Source organism: Podarcis melisellensis (assembly GCF_964234715.1).
Source record: "Podarcis melisellensis genome assembly, chromosome: 13".
NCBI classification, from domain to species: Eukaryota; Metazoa; Chordata; class Lepidosauria; order Squamata; family Lacertidae; genus Podarcis; species Podarcis melisellensis.
This window is the reverse complement of record NC_138545.1, coordinates 22780825-22795395: the sequence shown is the minus strand read 5'-3', so window position 1 is coordinate 22795395 and position 14571 is coordinate 22780825. Positions and strand designations below refer to the sequence as shown.

Here is a 14571-nt window from a genome sequence, read left to right as displayed (position 1 = left end):
ATCAGAAAAATATGACATATGGACAACATACAAATATATCCTACCTGTGGAATCTTGTAAATGTCCACAATGTTTGCAACATGAAGTGAGGTTAAGGGGTCTAGCCCTCCAATGATTCCAAACAAGTTATTCTGAACATCACACTTGTAGCTGGGAACAAATCTTCTCAGGGTGTATATCAGGAGAATTGTGGCATGATATGTCCATTTAGCAGTGAAATAGCTATCATAGATATGAAAACCCAAAGTGATATTGGGTAAGATCTGAGGGTTTTCATTAATTTCCTTTACTGCAAATGCCAATGCTAGGATATGTTGATAATTCTTAGGAATGACACTAGAATTAAAGATGCATTTTTAATAATAAGGAAATGCCAGGCCTTGTAAAATCTTTGTAGTGGTCTTCTACATCTACTTCATTGTTCTTTATTATGGTATTTAGATGCAATCCTCCTTTATAGCAAATCCATATCCTAAGGTAGTATATGTAATAAAGGAAAAGCCCAAATAATATCTGTGTTTTTCAGAACATAATGTTTCAGAACATGGTGTTATGAGTAGAGCCATAGCTAGGTAATCTTCCACCATTGGCAGAACCATCCAGATTGAGCCCCATAGCCACTTACAGATTAGCTCTTCTTTCCACTTCTCCAAACTGCCCCCCCTCCACCTATTCAATTCACCCTCTATTTAAAACCATTTTTATGAGGCAATATTCAATATTTATATTTATGGACATATTGTAGCCAATTTTGCACCCCTCCATCACCTGCACTCCTGGCAGGGACCCACCTCACCACCCCCTAGCTACAACCCTGGTTATGAGCTATGGGGGTTGGCTGAATTCCTGAACACCCCTCCTTCTAATTCCTGGACCCCACTTATTCCTGGATCAAGTAATTTTTAACATACAAGCCAGGCCAGTTTCCTGACAAGAGAATTTCCTGGGAGAAGGATGATTAGGAATTAAAAAAGAAGGTGATGTCCATTAAGAAAGTCATCAAGACAGCACAGATTCTGTGCCAGTTGACAAAGAGGTGGAGACCCTCTCTCCATTCAGAGTTAATTTAGAAGACAACTCCATCCTTAAATATATTTTGCACCATCCAAAGGTATGATACATCAACTTTTCTTACCATTTCCCCTGTACAATCTCAATTTCTCTTTCTATTGTTAACTCTTCGCTCTCCTAATACTCCTGCATGCACTTTAGCACAACGTTGTCAGGGAAGAGGTTAAAACCCACACTATTGTCTTCTTTGAATTTAATTTTTTTATTTCTTTTGTAAATCCAAACTTTTTGTTACACTTCACTATTCTCTTAGCACCCTTCAGTACACAAAGCAAAAAGAAGAAAACCAATACAGGTTCATAGGAAATTGTTTTATTAAGAAAAAGTAAAATTCTTACGCAAGCTCTTCAAACAAAGGTGGTGGGGGTTCTTGGGTAAAAGTTATTGCACCAGAGATGATGAAAGCCTGGGAAGCAATGGCTCCAATGATGAAGTCTCCTCTCTGATGATACTCATGAAGTGGAGGGTGTGGATCAGCAAGCATGCAGTTATTAATATGAGATTTACATACCATGTGTGGAAGCAATAACAAAAGCAAGGCAATTAATAACACCATCCTGGTAGATCTGTTGTCACTAGCACCAGATACTCCTCTTTTATCCATCTCTAAAGGCCCAGGACTAAAATATAAAGTATCTGAGATCAGACTGATACAGCTTTGTCTGATTTTACCCCCTTAGACCCAGTTCTGATTTCTGGAGGGGTTTTTTATACCACTCTTCATAGGCTGTATTATTAGCTTTGCTAAAGGCCACTGCTATTGTACTGGGGTACTGGAAAACAGCAGAGTTAATTACCGTATTTTTTGCTCTATAAGACTCACTTTTCCCTCCTAAAAAGTAAAGGGAAATGTGTGTGCGTCTTATGGAGCGAATGCAGGCTGTGCAGCTATCCCAGAAGCCAGAACAGCAAGAGGGATGGCTGCTTTCCCTGCAGTTCTGGCTTGCTGTTCTGGCTTCTGAGATTCAGAATAATTTTTTTCTTGTTTTCCACCTTCAAAAACTAGGTGCGTCTTGTGGTCTGGTGCGTCTTATAGAGCGAAAAATACGGTACTATCCATTTCACAATCAAAGGAAAAATAACCACCAATTTAAAGTTGAACATTCCCTCTGGAGTTGCAGAAGTAAACCGATTTGACACATTCAAATTGCTGCTTTTTCTTTCATTCAATTAGATACCAAGGGACACCGAGGTTGGGAATGACACATAGTAGGGAAATCACACAAGAGTAACTAGAATTTTCTCCAGAGCCAGAGAGAAACATAAGAAGATTGTACCGGATCAGGCCAATGGCTCAATTAGTCCAGTATCCTGTTTTCACACTTGTCAACCAGATGCTCATGGGAAGTTTGTAAGCAGGACCTGAGGATAACATGTCCTCTCCCCATGTGTGATTCCCCTTAGTATTGGAGGTATACTGCCTCTGACAGTGGTATAATATAGCAATTGTGGCTAGTAGCCATTGACAGAATTAGCCTCCATAAATGTGTCTAATCCTCTTTTAAAGCCTTCCAAGTTGATGACATCACCACTTCTTTTCGCAGCTAATTTAATAATGCACGTGCTGTCTGAAGGAATGCTTTTTTGGGGTGAGCCCTGTATTTTCCAACATTCAGCTTCAGGAAAGAAAAGTGTTTGATGTTAGGGCTGCCTTTCTTCAAATCAGCAGTAGGCAATGTATATCTTTCATATGTTTATTTTGTTTTTTTTATTTGATATAAATATTTTTACTGCTTTCCCTGTCAGAACCAGGTACAATAAGAATAAAAACAGTCATATCTAAAAATACAGATATAAAACTCCAAGCCAAGGTAAAATAATACAGCATCTTCTGAAGGGAAAGCTCACATTCAGCCATTCCCAAAACACCGGATGAAAAGTTGCACCTTTACATGTCTCCAAAATGTGTACAACATAGGTGCCAGGTGTCCATCCAGAAGGAGGGAGTTTCAGAGCTTGGGAGTCACTACTGAAAAGGCTCTTCCACATGCTACCAAATCTTGAATCTCCAAGGGCCGTGGAATTGTTAACAGAGACTGTGGTTCTGATCTGCACCTTTCCAGTTCAAGTTAATATTCAGGACAAAATTAGAATGATTACAAATGCAACTTTGTTACCCACTCACCCCTTCACTGAAATGGGGACTGTAAAAATGAGCTCCATTGACTTGAATTGAGAAATGGGTGATACAAGGATTCCCAGAAAAGACTTGGGTGGGGAAAATGGTGCTGAAAGTAGTTTATATTTTTTTCAGTTCATTTATATGTAATAGCATTCAGTTCTGTGTCTTATAGTATAGTACAAAGGAAGAAGTCCATGTGTATTGCCTTCCTTGAGTCTCTTATTTTTTTCCTAAGGGATTCTCCTTCAATAAAAGTTATGAGGGGATTAGTCATCCTGAAATTATAGCACAATGTGAACACTGGCTATCAGAAACACAGAACCATATATCTAACCATTTAACTGTACATACATTATATTTGATGAGCAAGGTACCATTAGAACACATTGCTCCACTGCCCTGAAACATCTAAGAGAATGAGTTGTTTCCAGGGGTATTTCCTTAGTCAGAGAAAGATGCTTGATTTGACAGAGGATATTTGTCTCAGTCAAAGCAAGGGCTTTCCAAAGAATGAAAAATCTCCTCAAACCAAAAAGACTAATCAATACATTTTGTGTGTGATTCAGAGGCTGATGTGGATACATTTACAGAAAGACAAAAAACTGTTTCCCATATTCAGTCGCAACTATGTGAGAAGAAACTGATACTATACTATTATGAAACTAAATATAATTTGTAGGTTTCTTACAGAACATTTGATTCCATTTTGAGCTTAATAATTTACAGAAATATACAGGAAAAACAAAATGAACAATTAAATTATTTGAGGTTTTCTCCTAATTAGCTGTTCCTTCCTGTTCAATTCAGGCCTTAGCATAATAATGTAACATTTGGGTGCAAAGATGCAACCCAGCAGTCCAGCACTGGAGGCTAAAATAGAGAAGATTTCCACTGCAACCATGTGTTTTCCCTTTGTGCTCAGGTAGGAAGGAATAAACGATAACCAAACACTGCAAAAGACCAACATGCTGAAAGTGATGAACTTGGCTTCATTGAAACTGCCGGGTAACTTTCTGGAAAGGAAAGCCACAGAGAAACTGACAGTTGCCAGGAAGCCCATGTAGCCAAGCACACAGTAGAACATAGTCACACACCCCTCATTGCATTCTAACACAATTTCTGAAGTCAAGGAGTGCATGTCAACATCTGGGAATGGGGGAGAGGTTGCAAGCCAAACAGTACAAATAAGTGCTTGGATGAGGGAGCAGGAAAGAACAATGGAGTTGGCCAAACTCTTCCCCACCCACTTCCTCATTTTGGATCCCGGTTTGGTGGCCATGAAAGCCAGAACCACTGTGGTGGTTTTTGCCAGCACACAAGAAACAGCCACTGAGAAAATGATGCTGAAAGTAGTTTGTCGAAGGAAACACATTACCCTCTTAGGTTCTCCAATAAATAAAAATGCACAAAGGAAGCAGAGGAACAGGGAGATGAGGAGAGTATAGGTGAGGTCCCGGTTGTTAGCTTTGACAATGGGAGTGTTGTGGTGCTTCATAAATATCCCTAGCACTAAAGCTGTCATCATAGAAAATGAAAGAGCTAAAGAAGTTAAGCAGAGACTCAAAGGTTCTTCATAAGACAGAAAGCTGAAATTCTTAGGAATACAAAAATCCTGCTTTTTGTTTGCATATTTTTCATCTGTGCATTTATGGCAATCACTCATATCTGAAAAAAAAAAACAATGGTATTTTTATGTAGAAAATATGGCCAGAAAGTTCCCCAACATGAAATAAATGTTATTCTCCTTGTGATTAGATTTGTATGAGCAAAGATGCTTTGTCCTCACAGTCCAGGAATAAAGCATCTGAGCCTTGTTAGATTAATCTTTGTGTGTGTTGATTCCTCCCCCCCCCCACCCCAACCTTCCCTGGAACCTGAAAGACTAAGGAACATCATGCCATACAGTGAGGATAACTAGTAAACAAGCAGAATTTGTGGTAGTGCACAATATCATTATCCATGCAGCATGTCACTTACGGCTACAGACATAGCTTCCAGTTTCCCAACACTATGGAGATTGAGGTAATATAATATAGCCTTAACTCTGGTATTAAGCCGGGAGGTATTTTGAAAGCAGAAAGTGTTTTCATAATTGAGCATTTGGGTGTCTGTGTGTGTTTGTTTACTGGTTGAATAATATTCAAGGCTAATCTTAAGTATATTACTATAACTAAATGTTTGATTTACAAAGGCATTAAGAGATTGCAGCCATATTTTATTTTATTTTTCTTAAGCAATTATCCACTGATGTTTAAAAAAAGGAGCCAAAACTGACACCCTGTTTAAGGAAAATAAACTCAGCCCCATTGAGATAACTATTTAAAAGTTATTAATGGTGTTTCTTCAGCTACTGTTCTGATGTTGAAAAGTCCAATTACATTATATGCCTTACCAATTTGATCTGAAATCTTCCCTCCTGGGCATGGGACACAATCATAGCAGCAAGATGGCTCCCCCTCCTTCACTTTTTTCCTAGAACCAGGACGGCAACTCTGAGTACACACAGAAAGAGGTTGTGTCTAATGTGTAAATGAAAAATATTAATGGTGATATTAAAGATAATCACCAAGGAAGCAATAAAATCCAGGAGACTTTACATATGGTATGTAATGATCACAAAAAAATCATGATTTTATAGGAGCAGAGTATTTTTTTTAATCTATCTCTACCTGATTAAATCCCTTGTGCCATGTTATGACATTCTCATTGATGGTGAACACTTGGTCTGGAGAAGCCAGGGGATCGGTCCTCCCAACTTTTATTCTATGAAAGGATTCATTTTTTAGGAATATCCAGTTATCAATGTCAAAGCCAGCTGCAAACTCCCCATTCTGGTCAAAGGAAACTGTCTCTCCAGCATTATTGTTAAATGACACCCTTTTCAAAAACTCGTGGAGCTGAATTGAAGTGGAAAAAACAATAGTTAGAAAATGCTGTAGTGTATATGTTAGGATGGAAAAATGAGGAAAGTGGCAAAAATATTCTGTCAGTGTTATCTCTTTTTAAGGGATGAAGGAAGATGAAAAAGAAAGTTTCATTTTGGAAGGTATAAATTGATTTGCTTTAAAATACACACTGGATGAATCTTCTCCCCTTCTTTTCACATTCATTACCTTCCAGGGCTGGTGATCCTGAAATGTCTGCATGCCTCTGTTCTGCATGGCAGTGTGCTTGAGTCTAGATGAGGACATAGCATGTAAAGCATGGGCCATAACATAGACAGCATTGTAGATACTGTAGCTGTGAGAGGTCATGCTCATTTCAAAAAAAGACTCAGAAAGATTCTCCAGCTTCTCTTCCCCAGTGCAAATGTCCCCATCTATCTTGCTGACATCTGTATTTGGGAATACACAGCCAAAGGCCTGTTGCCAGAAGTCCTTGATAAAACCATCTCCTGTGATGCTGGATGGGTTTCTGTTTCTAACAAATTCTTGAAATCCTGGTAGATCATTGGATTGAATTGTAAATGAGAGAGATCCGTGGAACATTTCTGTATCCCAGGTCCTCTGATAGACCATTGAATTGAATTCCCCCTGGGCTGTTATTATCCACACTATACCTTTCGACTTCTTCCTTATATGTTCTTGGGCTGACAGATATGGAAACCATCTCAACAACACAATCCCATAAGATTCTCCATATGCCACCACTACACTGGCTTTACTATCTATGATTTTATCATGTATTTTACCCCCCTTGTTAAACATCTCATTTATTTCAGTGACAATAGTAAATGTATGGGTTCTTTCTATGAAGGCAAAGCAGATACCATTCTGAGAAAAAGGCGGAAACACATTTTGCACAAATCTTTCTCCATTGTCATTATCCATCGTTAGGAGTCCAATCCATGTCCACCTGAAATGCAGAAGCAAAGAAAGAATCCCTGCAAACTGACTATCTTCTCTGGGCACCATCTGGTAGAATGGGATGCCTGGCGTTTTGTCATTCATCACTGGAGCAGGGCCATAGATGAGCTAAAGAAAAGTGTGGAAAGAAGAGAATATAATTGTACCCAAATAGGCCTTACTCAACACCATTTCAACTAAAAGCACAGCAAAAGAACCTCCACAACCTGGGATTGCCATATTCCCCAAACTGAAAATCCGGACAAAGTTGTAGAGCTTTTACCACCTCACCCCCTGCCATACATCTGGGTTTTCCAGGGCATCTTTGCCAATTTTGTGAAAATCCCCCGGATGCCAAAATACTATCCAATTCCCAGATGTGTCCAGATGAATGGCAACCCTAAGTTTGGTTGTGAGGGGGAAAGCCCTTTCCACCACTTGCAATGAGTGGTCCCAAAAGCCCAGCAAGGCTCAGACACTGGAACAGATCGGTGGGAAGCTCACAGGGCAAAACCTTTAAAGGCCATGGCCCTTTCCTCTTCTCATGAGATTTCTCTAGAGCACAATGGGGAACACAACTCTGCTCTCTGGACTGCATGTCACCAGGCAAAGTTGTCCTGCATGCAGCTCATGGCCCCCCCAAAACCCAGTCAGATGGGCGGAGTATAAATAATAAATTATTATTATTATTGCTACTACTACCTGATATGTGATAAGGCGGAGTTCTGCTTAGCTAACCCTTAATGTTCATATTCCTAAAGTATTGTCACAAAACATTTTTTTTCTTTACAGAATTGGCTTATTTCAAAGTAGGAGGGAGAGGTAAAGTGCTTAGGTTGTTATGCTTCTTGATTCTAATTTAAGAATGACCCACAGAGGCTTTATTTAACAATCAAGGCTTGACAGATACACAAAGTGATGGCCATGTGTGTATGTTATTCACTGACTATGCCCCAAACATAACATTTTAAAAGGAAATGTTTAAAAGTAGTAAAGCACTATAATTATACATAGAACAACACACACAAACATACACACATTGACAGAAACATATGGCATACCTGTGGAATTTTGAAAATATCCACAAGTCTTGCCGCTTGAAGTGAGGTTGGGGGGTCCAGTCCCCCAATGACTCCAATCAGGTTTGTTTGGACATCACATTGGTAATTTGGGACAAATCTTCCCAGGGTGTATATAAGTAGCATTGTAGCATGGTAGGTCCACTTATCAGTATAATAGTTATCATAGATGTGGAAACCCAAGGTAATATTGGGCAAGAGGTGAAAGTTTTCATTAATCTCTTTTACTGCAAATGCCAATGCCAGGATGTGCTGATAATTCTTAGGTATTGCACTAGAAGGTAAGTTGTATTCTGAATCAGAAGGAAACTTCACACTGATATTGCAATTGTTAGGAAAGTATTGTATCGGTTTAAAAATATTATTAAACGATTAATACTTTGAAAATGTTAAATCCTTTTTCACTTGGAATACCATTTCAGAATATGGGGCACTGTTTTTCATCTTCTTCAGAAAGATTAATAAAAAGTTCCAAGACACAGCAGTAACTCCAGGAATTGCTGAAACTGGAGTTTTATTCATTATCCCCAAGACTGCCACCAATCATGTCCCAAAGCTGGGGTATAAAATTGCAGGAGAAGGACTGCAGAAGAACTATAATTTAAGGCATGGTTTATATACTGTCTACAGATGGTCATTGATTCAATTCACAGCATCTTCAGTTGCAGACCCCTTGCGAATAAGAGGACCAGGAAAGATATCTGTCACAGTTCAGGGAGAGCAGCTACCAAAAGTAGAAAAACTGGCATAATAGGACCTGCTATCTGATGCAGTAAAATATGATGCCATGTAATTGTCTAGATAAACCTTTCCTCTAGGATATTTAAGAGGAGCAATTTTTTTTGGATAAGATTAGGCGGATAAGATTAGGAGGACTGAATTGGGATATGCCTCAAAACATCTAACAACCAAGGGGGTGGGGTTAGAATGCATATATGTATTCATAATGCCTTAGAGTGCTCATTATTTTCTCTCAGATCTCAGAAAATAAAAGGATAGTCTGAATTATTGTTAAGAATGAGAATGATGACGACATATTGCATATATACTGAAAGAGATGTACAGCAGAGAAGACAAAGTGGAAGGCAGAAGATGAAAGGTAGCAACCATGAATAAACTTTCTATAACATGCTGGAGAAGGAAGTGAGAAAGTCAGAGGTGTTCTCTAGCTCCCAGTAAGAACAAATATTGCAAATGAAACTTAACCACTTATTTTAATGGGGGGGGGGGCATTAGAGTCTTGTTAGCATAAACAGCAACAAAAGATTCTTCTTCCAGTACTTTTACATTTGCAAATCAAAGAATTTGGCAGAGAAAAGGAGTTAAATCCAAATGAAAATAATTATTTTATTTTCTATATTTTAATGTTCTTTTCCCCCTTCAGTGCTCTCTTAGTACCGTTCACTTCAGAAAAGAAGAAGAAAAAGCAAATTCATAGTAAGATATCCTTTTTTAAAAAAAAAGAAGAAGGAGGAATGAGTTAAACTCTTACGCAAGCTCTTCAAACAAAGGTGGTGGGGGTTCTTCAGTGAAGCTGATTCGATTGGAGATTATGAAAGCCTGGGAAGCAATGGCTCCAATGTTGAGGTCTCCTGGCTGATGATACTGATGGAGTGGAGCATGTGGATCATCAACCATGCACTTAATGACGTGAGCTTTGCTTACCATGTGAGGAAACATTAACAAAATCAAGGCAAGCAGCAGCACCATTGTTAACACCAGGCAACGACACTATGTTCATCTCTTAAAGCTCAGGACTAAAATACAGAGTGTCAGAGATGAGGCTGATATATCCTTGTCTGATCACAATCTTTATGTAATTTCCTTCAAAGGCTGTTATTAGCTTTGTTTGTGGCCACTGCAACTGGGATATTTAATTACAGTCATTCCGAAAGAGGAAAGCAGTGAGTATAAAATTGTGCATACTCTATGGAATTGCTGAAAAATATATATTATATTTGTGTTAAATAAAAAATTAACTGGTTTCTTTCACTCAGTTAGATATCATGGCGTGTTGGGTTGAAATAAACGACAGACGAATAACAAGTGTCATATGGGAGGCATCTCTCGAGCATGTCTCGGGGAGTCCCTTTTATTGAATATATGTGCTTGTTGCTGATTGGTTAACACAAATACAATGCAAAGGTTGCATATAGGCAATAATCATCAATAGATTAAAGGTTGGGAAAGGGAACACAGAATTGGACATGTATGAAAACCTCCTTATTAAACTATTACTAGTGATTGATATAGCAAAACGTAAAAGAACATAACTATCACATTCCGTAAATGTGGTCAACCATGCATTAAGAACAGGCCAGGGTACGAGGTTTCATGAACTCAGTGTGAACTAAACATTCTAGGGTGGGTGAGGAAGGAATGCTTCAGCTTAGAGCGGTTTGCCAGAGTCATGTGCAGAAGCAAAACTTCCCATCAATGGCGTACCTGAATTGGTTGTGGCACACGGGGGAAATTACAAAAGAATAAGAAGTCCAGAGAGGAAATTAATTTTTTTGATCAAAGGTGTGCCTTGTTTCAGAACAGGGATAGGTAAGAGGTCCATGAAACATTGCCCCACCAACCTCAATCTTCCCTCAGTTATGTCCTGCCTATCTGCTTTTTTACTTGCATCCTGTCCAGTAGGTAGTGCTGACTGTCACCTGTTGGTGACTTGTGAAAAGTAGTGGGTGGTTCACCACACCTTAACCAAGGTTAAGCAGTGTGTGCAGAGCCCCAGCTGAGTCTTCAGAGATTTGCAGCTCCTAGCAGACAGCTCATAGATCACTGCCGTGTCATGGCAAAGGGGCTTGAATAACTCAGAGAAGCTATGAGCTATGCTGTGCAAGGCCACCCAAGATGGACAGGTCATAGTGGAGAGTTTTGACTAAACGTGTTCCACCTGGAACACGAACTGGTAAGCCACTCCAGTATACCTGCCATGAAAAATCCATGGACAAAGACAACAGGCATATAAAAGTTATGACGCTGGAAGATGAGCTCCTTGGGTAGGAAGGCATCCAACATACTACTGAGGAAATGCAGAGAACAAGTACAATTAGATTCAGAACTGATGAAGCAGCTGGGTCAAAGCTGAAAGGTCGCTCAGTTTTGGATATGCCTGGAAGTGAAAGGAAAGTCCAATGCTGTAAAGAAAAATATTACATAGGAATCTGGAATGTAAGAACCATGAACCTTGTTAAGCTGGATGTGGTCAAAAATGAGATGGCAAGAATAAATATTGACATCCTGAGCATCAGTGAACTAAAATGTATGGGAATAGGCAAATTCAGTTTGAATGACCATCATATCTACTACTGTGGGCAAGAATCCCATAAAAGAAATGGAGTGGCCCTCATAGTCAACAAAAGAATGGCGAAAGCTGTACTGGGATGCAATCTCAAAAATGACAGAATGATCTCGATATGAATCCAAGGCAGAACTTTTAACATCACAATAATCCAAGTTTATGCACCAACTACCGGGGCTGAAGAAACTGAAATTGACCAGTTCTATGAAGACTTACAACACCTTCTAGAAATGACACCAACGAATGATGTTCTTCTCATTATAGGGGATTGGAATGCTAAAGTAGGGAGTCAAGAGATAAAAGGAACAACTGGCAAGTTTGGCTTTGGAGTTCAAAACAAAGTAGGGCAAAGGCTAATAGACTTCTGCCAAAAGAACAAGCTGGTCATAACAAACACTCTTTTCCAACAACACAAGAGATGACTCTACACATGGACATCACCAGATGGGTAGCATGAAAATCAGATTGATTATATTCTCTGCAGCCAAAGATGGAGAAGCTCTATACAGTCAGCAAAAGGAAGACCTCTATACAGTCAGCAAAACAAGACCTGTGGCACAGATCATCAGCTTCTTATACCAAAATTCCAGCTTAAACTGAAGAAAGTAGGAAAAACCACTGGGCCAGTAAGACACACTCTAAATCAAATCTCTTATGGAAGTGAGGAACAGGTTTAAGGATTTAGATTTGGTGGACAGAGTGCCTGAAGAACTGTGGATGGAGGCTCATAACATTATACAGGAGGCAGCAACAAAAACCATCCCAATGAAAAGGAAATGCAAGAAAGCAAAGTGGCTGTCCAATGAGGCCTTGCAAATAGCGGGGGAGAGAAGGCAAGCAAAATGCTAGGAAGATAGGGAAAGATCCAGGAAATTGAATGCAGATTTCCAAAAAATAGCAATGAGAAACAAGAGGGCCTTCTTAAACGAGCAATGCAAATAAATAGAGGAAAACAACAGAATGGGAAAAACCAGAGTTCCAATTTTCTGTTCAAGAAAATTGGAGATATGAAAGGAACATTTTGTACAAAGAATGCCATAGTAAAGGACAAAAGTGGAAAGGACCTAACAGAAGCAGCAGCAGAAGAGGTGGCAAGAATACACAAAGGAATTATACCAGAAAGATATAGAGGTCTCATACACCCCAGGTAGTGTGGTTGCTGACTTTCAGCCAAACATCCTGGAGAGTGAAGTCAAATGGGCCTTAGAAACATTGTTAATAACAAAGGCAGTGGAAGTGGTATTCCTTTTCCCTCAATAATTTTTTATTGTTTTCTTTATATATTCTTTCTTACAATATATTTTAATCAACACAAAAGCATTTTAGCTCTGCCGAGCTTGTGACTTCCCTCCCTCCCTTCAGTTGGTATCCCATATCACATCCATTCACATATTTTATCTTTTCACTTTTTTATCTACATTGTAGGAGTTACTTCAATACTGCCAATGTCCTTAAATTTGTACAACTGTCTTTTAAATATACAATAAATTTACTCCAATTTTCTTGGAATCTCTGGTCGTCCTGATTCCGGATTCTTCCCTTCAGTTTGGCTAATTCCGCATAGTCAGTCACTTTCATCTGCCACTCCGCAATGGTGAGAACATCTTTTGATTTCCAATTTTTGGCCATCAAAGTCCTTGCAGCAGCTGTGGCATGATGATATTCCAGCTGAACTATTTAATATTTTAAAAGATGATGCTGTTAAGCTGCTACACTCAATATGCCAGCAAGTTTGGAAAACTCAGCAGTGGCCAGAGGACTGGAGAAGATCAGTTTATATCCCAATCTCAAAGAAGGGCAGTGCCAAATAATGCTCCAATTGTGCTCATTTCACATGCTAGCAAGGTTATGCTTAAAATTTTACAAGGCAGGCTTAAGCAGTATGTAGACCGAGAACTCCCAGAAGCTCAAGCTGGATTTCGAAGGGGCAGAGGAACCAGAGACCAAATTGCAAAAATGTGCTGGATTATGGAGAAAGCTAAAGAGTTCCAGAAAAGCATCTACTTCTGCTTCATTGACTACGCAAAAGCATTTTACTGTGTCGACCACAGCAAACTATGGCAAGTTCTTAAAGAAATGGGAGTGCCTGATTACCTCATCTGTCTCCTGAGAAATCTCTATGTGGGACAAGAAGCTACAGTTAGAACTAGATATGGAACAACTGATTGGTTCAAAATTGGGAAAGGAGTATGACAAGGCTGTATATTGTCCCCCTGCTTATTTAATTTATATACAGAATTCATCATGCGAAAGACTGGACTAGATGAATCCAAAGCTGGAATTAAGATTGCCAGAAGAAATATCAACAACCTCAGATATGTAGATGGCACAACCTTGATGGCAGAAAGTGAGGAGGAATTAAAGAACTTTTTAATGAGGATGAAAGAGGTGAGCGCAAAATATGGTCTGACGCTCAACATCAAAAAAACTAAGATTATGGCCACTCGCCCCATCACCTCCTGGCAAATAGAAGGGGAAGAAATGGAGGCAGTGAGAGATATTACTTTCTTGGGCTCCATGATCACTGCAGATGGTGACAGCAGTCACAAAATTAAAAGACACCTGTTTCTTGGGAGAAAAGCAATGACAAATCTAGACAACATCTTAAAAAGCGGAGACATCACCTTGCCAACAAAGGTCCATATAGTTAAAGCTATGGTTTTCCCAGGAGTGATGTATGGAAGTGAAAGCTGTACCATAAAGAAGGCTGATCGCCAAAGAATTGATGCTTTTGAATTATGGTGCTGGAGGAGATTCTTGAGAGTCCCATGGACTGCAAGAAGATCAAACCTCTCCATTCTGAAGGAAATCAGCCCTGAGTACTCAGTGGAAGGACAGATCCTGAAGCTGAAGCTCCAATCCTTTGGCCAACTCATGAGAAGAGAAGACTCCCTGGAAAAGACCCTGATGTTGGGAAAGATGGAGGGCACAAGGAGAAAGGGACGACAGAGGACGAGATGGTTGAACAGTGTTCTCAAAACTACCAACATGAGTTTAACCAAACTGTGGGAGGCAGTGGAAGACAGGAGTGCCAAGTGTGCTCTGGTCCATGGGGTCATGAAGAGTCGGACACGACTAAACGACTAAACAACAACAGCAGCTGCAGCAGACAGCTTTGTACAGAGTCCCAGGATAAGGGGAAAACTC

The 14571-nt window shown here is 39.5% G+C and overlaps 1 protein-coding gene across 1 annotated transcript in view; it reads right to left on the bottom strand.

Annotated features, from left to right (window-relative positions):
* The window catches only part of LOC309354757 (vomeronasal type-2 receptor 26-like), a gene marked incomplete at its 5' end in the record, with an annotated part of 90049 nt that extends 80222 nt beyond the window's left edge, over window positions 1-9827 (bottom strand). The window contains 3 exons of the mRNA XM_081885028.1: window positions 5863-6090; window positions 8100-8391; window positions 9610-9827. Of these exons, the coding sequence (XP_081741154.1) occupies window positions 5863-6090; window positions 8100-8391; window positions 9610-9827 (738 nt within the window). The remainder of the gene's footprint in view (window positions 1-5862; window positions 6091-8099; window positions 8392-9609) is intronic.
* Between the last annotated feature and the right edge of the window lie 4744 nt (window positions 9828-14571).